At 43.9% G+C, this 7,803-nt stretch overlaps 1 protein-coding gene across 1 annotated transcript; it reads right to left on the minus strand.

Annotated features, from left to right (window-relative positions):
• Positions 1-1,596: 1,596 nt before the first annotated feature.
• Positions 1,597-4,701, minus strand: LOC123100212 (serine carboxypeptidase-like 42). Its single transcript, XM_044522173.1, has 10 exons — positions 4,435-4,701; positions 3,581-3,688; positions 3,385-3,477; positions 3,201-3,293; positions 3,022-3,107; positions 2,633-2,911; positions 2,412-2,544; positions 2,177-2,270; positions 1,953-2,070; positions 1,597-1,851 (listed from the first exon to the last, which is right to left on the minus strand). The coding sequence occupies exons 1-10, from the start codon at positions 4,679-4,681 to the stop codon at positions 1,687-1,689; spliced, it is 1,416 nt and encodes a 471-aa protein (XP_044378108.1). The 5' UTR covers positions 4,682-4,701; the 3' UTR covers positions 1,597-1,686.
• Between the last annotated feature and the right edge of the window lie 3,102 nt (positions 4,702-7,803).

Raw genomic sequence — 7,803 nt, forward strand, 5'->3', positions numbered from 1 at the left:
ATCATGTATGAAACCAAAAGAAAGGCTTCTGCAGGGTACAGACCTCTCCACTCCTCTGTGCTTGTGACAGAGGCCTTAAGTTCAAATTGTCAATCCGGAGGTGAATCCCGAAAGGCGTCATGTTGTTGTTTAGGGGCTCTCCAAGAAGAACTACCTCCAACTTTACTTCAAATGACTGGCCGTAGATAAAGTGCAAGCAATCGGCAGTATGGTTCACAAGAAAGTGGCCTGGCCAACATCCCATGAAGCCACAACCAGGAACAGGGCACACGTTTGAAGGAGCAAAAAAGGCAAGTTTCTCTTCATGATTGTTCATTTGTGCATACAACCCCACTTGGCATATGCGCATGAGAACTTAATCAACTTAACAATATTTTCCAGTGCAATGTTTTGTGCAAATTAAGATAGCATCATGAGAACAAACGTGACACCTATTGCTGAGCCTGGACCAGCAAGAAAAGCATGCTACATGGCCGTCTTGGCACTGGAAAACACAAAGACAAGCTATAATCATGCAAGGGCTATCTAAAACTTTTATTCTTATCAAACGTCTTCTTTAATTGTCGGTCATTAAAGAGATCAGTCCAAATGTCAGCTTAAATATACACCAAAACATTGTTACATGGCGTTAGCATTTTGGATGGAGTCTGGAGTGTTTCCATCCAAATTTTTTTTTAGAAAAGGAGGATTACCCTCGGCCTCTGCATCAGAAAGATGCATGCAGCCCCAATGTTTCCATCCAAGTTAGCATTGTTCTTGAATGGTAATACTTTGTCACCCTACTAGAGTTGTTAATGTAAATGGTGCCAAGGTGACCATTGTCACCTCGTTGATACCGTCCAGATTCACTTCATGACAGCAATTTGGGACTACCCAAGAACAACAAATATAGTTTATCATATGTATAAGAAAAAAATTGTTACTGTCTGCTTTTGGCCTTTGGGGTTGGGGAGCAAAGAGACATGCAGTCTCGAACTGGGGCAGCTTCTCTGTGTTGTTTTCAGGTCTTAAACTACCATTGCAATGTATTCTTTGTGTCCTTTGATGCAGATTAGCTTGAATATTTTACTCTTGCTGCAGTTCTAATTTCTGGACCTTCTGTCCTTGCACACTGGTCGAGCTGAATTTGTTCAGAAAATAACCCTAATAAGGTAAGGAACTGCCCCTGCCGACTGGCACTGCCGGTATTTGAGGTCACCACAGCATGGGAGCAGGTAACTTTAGTACTCCGTGGACAGAAGTTTGTTACACTTGTCTCGAGTAAAAAAAGGGGGTTCCTGGATAAGGTGTTGAATAAGTTTGGCCTTTTTTCAGGAAGATCAGCAAATCACACCAGCATTCCACTATTAGCAACAAGAAAGTAAATGTCACTTAACTGGCAACATTATCTCTTGACGAACCATTTTAACATTCATTTGGTGTGGACCGCTGAAATGATTTAGACAGAGTTACATTTGCAAGTGCCCCTCAAATTAACTACACCCACATAATTGCTTGTAGAAATTACTCTGGAATCTGTGTTCCAGACTTCCAGGGATGCAATATGATAAAGATCATACTCGTACTCGCTAGCATGCATGCATTACTTTTCCAATCTTTCTACAGAATCAAGAACTTATTGATCATCTTATACATCATTGAGAACTTAACTTTTCTTTCTATATCCAGCTGCTTTTGTAGGTACACTTAGTCAATGGGTCGATGGGTTGTGTTTGGGAGCCTCTGTCCAAGCACAAACGAGCGAAATAGGCCGAGAGCTCGGTCTGGTTGTGAAAATGGCACCATGTGAGATGCGCCCCGCACTGTTGCAAAGGTGAGCATATTACCGTACTGGGTTGCCCAGCCTCCAACCTTGAAAGTCAAGAAGAGCAACAGATGTTACATTCATGTTCTATTATATCATCAAATTGGACATCTGCAATTCAACTTGTGTTCATAGCATAGAAGTATACCTGACCTTTGCGGAACCAACTACTGTACGGCACTGTGACGGGCAACCCCATTGCATGAGCTAGCTCTCGCACAAGGGTTCGGGTGCCCAAGAGGGGCACCACAGAGTCTTGATCGCCACTGTAACGTTAATTCATATTGTCATAACATATTGCGCATGGAACGAAAGAAATTATCTGAAAATATATACTCGTATATGGGAGTACGAAAAGGTAAGTTAACATGCCTGAATACCCAAACTGGTATCTTTTGCTCCACTATTCTCTCAAGTAAAGGCAAGATGTTGATGTAAACATCCTTTCCGGTGAAATTCAGCACACTGGCACATGATTTTAAATGGTCCATGTGAGTTTGAGTTGCGAAGATGAGCAGTTTGTTTACTCGGACTCTCCTCTCTTTACATATTTACTGAAAGTACCAACGGATGTATTGGACAGAAGTAGCAATAGAAGCACTTACTCCACTGCACATGCTCCAGCCATAAGGTAGATGTGTTCTATTAGCATGAAGAGCATGCTGCACTTCTGGAAGATTGAAGTAGAAGGAACCTTCATATGACATGCAAACATCCACTCCTAAACTGATCTTGGTCGCCTAGGTTGCACAAAAAAGCTAGTCACATAAGAGCAATCAAAAGGTTGTGGTGTAAAATATCATGCACCATGAGGAAGCAAGAGCATACATATTTGCGCAATCGTAGCTCCTGCATCACAATTGATGGGTAACAGACGTCACGAATGACATCATAGCCGTCAACATATTCTCCAACCATAGCTTTTGCCTCGTCAATGGCATCATTGCATGACTTGCTCTCATTGTGGGGGTTACCGGATGTGTAATCCTCGAAATCACAATCCTTCTTTATGGCCAGAAATATTTCATCGGAGATCATACCATGAGACCAGAAGTACTCATATGTCACGCGGATATACCTGTCAAGCTCGAGTAACGGATTCCCGATCTACTCAAGGTAATCTCAGAGTTAACAAAATAGTACTAGTAACTAAGTACTCCCTCCGTCCCATAATAGTTGATTCAAGAGAGGACCAGGCTTTGTTTGACTCTACTTACAGCTACCCCCTTTATATTGAACTTAAAACCCTTTGATTTCTCATTGTGCGTGAGAAGAACATCGGTTAGCTGCGGTATATGATGCCCTGCATTATTATCAACGCAAAATCACGCACCATATAACAGAGATACTAACTGAAACGCAGATTCGTAAAGTAGAACTTAAAATTCTTCCTAACCCGCGTAGCTCTCTCCAGAAAGAAATAAGCTTCTTGATCTGTACTCCGGGAACTTCTTATACCAACCCAACAGAAATTTGTACATATCATTAGCTGCATATAGTTAAACAAACATACGGTTACATCGACGTGTTCAGGCTAACAACCGGTATCCTGTGATGTGCACAATATCGCATCAGTTTACCAGTCCGTGTATCTCCTGTATTGTAGTCTGACGAAGTGTTGGAGTAGGACCGTCCAACTCCAGCTGGTGATTCAACAAATAGAAGATTGGACACTGCGAATTCATTTAGAAAGATAAAGCAACTAAGAGTTAGTAAGATCTACACTTTCTTTCACCTGTAAGATGTGATCGGAGAGATGTTTGTCAAAAGCTCAACCTTTATTCCATGATTTCTTGTTTAATCGAAGGCCTCTACCATCTCCTCTGGGATAAAATGGGCCGAGCTCCGTAAACGCGCCGCCTCCAACCGAAGAACACCCGGGACCTGAACATCAGTGAGATTTTCCAGCAACATACAGTTAGCAATCACATTTCCATATTTAGTATGTACTGAGATCATACTGTGTTACATCAAAGAAAAGAAGCACAATCTTTTGCATGTGTGCGCATGCATGGAATGAAAGCAAAAATGGTGCCTCACTTCTTTTTAAAATTCTCAAGGACCACAACACACAAAGCCCAATGAGGCAAGGCTCCAAGGTACTCCCTCCATTTCTTTTTAGTTTGCATATAAAATTTGGTCAAAGTCAAATTTTGAAATGTCTGACTAATTTTATATAAAAATACCAATATTCACAATATGAAATCAAATCATTAGATGCATCACGAAATTAACTTTCATATATCATATAACTTTGGTATTGTAGATTTTTATTTTTTTTAACATAAATTTGGTCAAACTTTGTTGAGTTTGACTTTGACCAGATTTGGTCAAACTTTGTTTAGTTTGACTTTGACCAAATTTTATATGCAAAGTAAAAAGGAGCGAGGGGGTAGTGAAGATGGTGACCTCAAAGATACTCATAAAACTGGTTTATTTTTTGCTTGGCAGGTGTGGATCGGAGCAGATGATGGTCAACGAATGGGAGGAAGTTGTTTGTGTTTCGAGTTCAGGAAACACTACCTGTCATCATATGACCCCTGATGGGTGAACGAACACAGAACGTGCAAGAAGAAGGTGGAGTAGAGGAGGAAAAGGTACAAGGAAATGAGTAGGTACTAGGTACAGACCTCCGTTGAGCCAGAGCGTGAGCGGCTTGCCGGCGGCGTGGTCCTGCGCCTCGGCGAAGTAGTAGAAGAGGCTCCTCCCGGCCTTGTCGTCCACGTCCACGTACCCGGCGAACTGCCTGAACCCCACGATCGGCTGCCCGGGCAGCCGCCCCACCAAATCTTCCTCCGGGAACCCGAGCATGCAGCTGCTCGCGGCCCAACAAACCATGGCCACCGCCAGCGCTGCAGCTCGCCAGGAGCCCGCCATTGCCGCGAGAACCTCGAGAGTAACCGGAATTGGGAGAGACGAGGGAGGAGGGGGAGGTCCTAGTGGGTTGGGTTCTCGAGTCTAGAGTTCGGGTGATATATACCGGGGGCACGCAGCTTTTCCGCCCGTGACGTGGAAACAGTGCGGATTTTTTTTTCTTTTGTTGAGGATACGCGGATTTAGGCTTGGATTCCATTGTTTCCTTTTCTTTTCCACCGGTTAAGAGATTATAAATTCGGCGGTGCTGAAAAGTGCTGTGATATCTATAGAATTGAATCATTATTTGTGATTTTGGAGCATGTATATGGTACATGTTGTGATTATAAGGTGATGAATCTAGAGTATCTTTTGAGTCGAAAAGTCTCCTCGTAAATGTTGGCATAGTCCAATTTTTTGCTGTCTACGATGCCAAATGCATAGGTGATTTCGTTATGACATGGAGTGATGTTTTTGTCCATACTACAATAAATTTGATTTTACAAGTAAATGCATACGTGCAATATTCACGTTAATATTATTGAGAAAATTAATTGTACGTTGGTATTAGGCAGGATAACAATCACACATTAATTACATGGATATTGTACACGTTGATATTTGGTGTGATATTAATTGCACGCTAAACATGCTAAGAGTTCATCATTGATGCGAGATTTGTTATTGCATTGACATGGTTTGATGGGCGAGATTTGTTAGATCTGCCCCTTTGTGTCTTTTTATATCGATGAAAGGATAATGCTCGTGCATTACAACAGGATAATGTGATTGTATAAATAAATGTTTAATAAATCTTGCCTGTATTAACTTGATTCAGTTTGATAAGTAAATTAATGTGATTGAGCGGCATGTTGTGAGGTATGGTTATATCTGACGTGGTGGGAAAATTCAGATGGATGAAAAAAGAATCAATGGAGGGATATGGTGGAAAGGGGAAACCGGTTGACAAACAGTTCTGCCTGTCAGTAAAAGAAACACTACTTATTTTTTAAGTGATAGAGATAGGCTAATTGTTTTAAATAATACATTTTTTATATTATTATTCAGAAATAATACACCGAAATTTTATTTCCTAAAATATACGGCCTCGTCCCGCTAGAGGACGACTGCATCCTCTCGTCCTACTGCTGGACGACTGAGTCCAGTCGGCCTATAGGAGGACGACAGGTGGCCCGTACTCCACGTGGCGGCCGGCGATTGGCCCGGCCACGTCGCAGCGCTCCCACTCGTCCCTGCATGGGCCGTCAGTGGCTGGGGCCCAGACGACAGGGCCCAGTCGTCCTGCTGCAGGAGGATCGTCCACAAGGAGGACGACAGGGTCCCCAGCCCCGGGTCGCTCGGCTCCTTCCCTCGCGCGACCTTATCCCCTCGCTCTTCTGTGTTCTTCTTTCTTCTCTCTTCCAACTAAAAAGTAACCCATTTATGCTATAATTTAGTCTATTTTGGGACAGCCCAATAACTATTTCAGAAATTCCTAAATAAATCCTAAAGGCCCACTTAGCCCATTCGTGCAAGGCAAGGGGCACTACTAAAGTTTAGTCCCACATTGCTAGTTTATATGGAGTTAGACCTCCTTATAAGGGAGGTTCTTTCCCCACTTGTATGAGCATGAGAACAAGAGGGACATCCACGCGCGCTCCTCCTTCGCCGCCCGCCGCGCCACGCCTCATCACGCCGCGCCGCGCCGCGGGAATGAGCCGAGCCGATGTCTAAATTTTTGCCACGCACTACGGGTATATGAAAGGTCACTCAGGAGCTGGAAAGTTTTTGCTGTAATGGATATTGAATACGAACGCTGCACCCTTCGGCTGCTTCCTGTTCGTTTCGTCTCCCTCGTTCCCTTCAGCTCCCGGCGCAGCCTCTCGCCTCCTTCTCTTCCGCCTATAAAAGGGAGGTCGCTCCTCCCAGAGAGACGCACCAGAACACTACCCTCTCGCCTCCAAGTTCCTGACCACTGAGCTACTGCTACGATCTTCCCATCCCGGCTTGCGGCGTGCACCGCAGGTCAGGACAGTAGGCCTCCGAAACCGCACCTCTTTGAGTCCTGTACGGGAGAAGGGTGATAAGGTTTTTGGGGAGCGCTTAGCGCGACTACTGACTTCTTCGTCACGGACGCCCCGGACTCCGACGACTACTTCCCCGACGACGACTTCTTCCCCGACGCCGACAACCTCTTCGACGACATGGCTGGCGAGGACACCGACCCCAAGACCGGTGCTTCTGCTCCCGTTCCGTACGTTCTCATATTCTTTCTGTTAGAGGTTCTGTCACAACTTCTTGCTCTAGTGTCTATTCTAGATGTGTTCGGTTCTAATTCATATATACAGATGCTATTTACCTTCTCTCTGTCGAATTGCATGACTTGTTTTATCTCCGCTATATTAGTCATGCTTTATCTAGTATTTCTGTTAATAAATCATTTGGTAAATTGCTCATATTTCCAACAATTCAAAAACCTTATTATAGGCAATTTACCCCGAGTGGTTTTACTGCTTTCATGAGACCTCCTATGTTTGAGGGTATCCACTATAAGAGGTGGCGCGTGAGAGCAGTATTATGGTTTCAAACCATGAGTTGCTATGACGCCACTCTTGGCAAACCTGAAGGAGAGCTTGATGCTCAACAGGCACAAGCTTTTCAGAAAATGGATATTCTGTTTAAGGCTTCTCTCTTGAGTGTTCTTGGTGAGAACATAGTTGATGCTTATGCGTCAATTGATAATGGAAAAGATATGTGGGATGCACTCGAGGCCAAGTTTGGGGTCTCGGATGCTGGCACTGAGCTGTACATCATGGAGCAATTCTATGATTACAGGATGACTGAGGAGCGCTCCGTGGTTGAGCAAGCTCATGAGATACAGTCATTTGCTAGAGAACTTGAGCACTTCAGTTGTATGCTACCGGACAATTTTGTTGCCGGAGGTATCATCAGTAAGCTTCCTCCTTCGTGGAGGAACTTTTCTACCTTACTGAAGCATAAGAGACAGGAGTTTTCCGTCCCGGATCTCATTGGCACTCTTGATGTGGAAGAAAAGGCGAGAGCAAAGGACACACGTGCTCGAGGTATTGAGGAAGGATCTAGTGCCAATCTGGTACAGAAGAAGAACTTCCAGCCCCACAAGTTCA

The sequence above is a fragment of the Triticum aestivum genome, chromosome 4D (assembly GCF_018294505.1).
Source record: "Triticum aestivum cultivar Chinese Spring chromosome 4D, IWGSC CS RefSeq v2.1, whole genome shotgun sequence".
NCBI classification, from domain to species: domain Eukaryota; kingdom Viridiplantae; phylum Streptophyta; class Magnoliopsida; order Poales; family Poaceae; genus Triticum; species Triticum aestivum.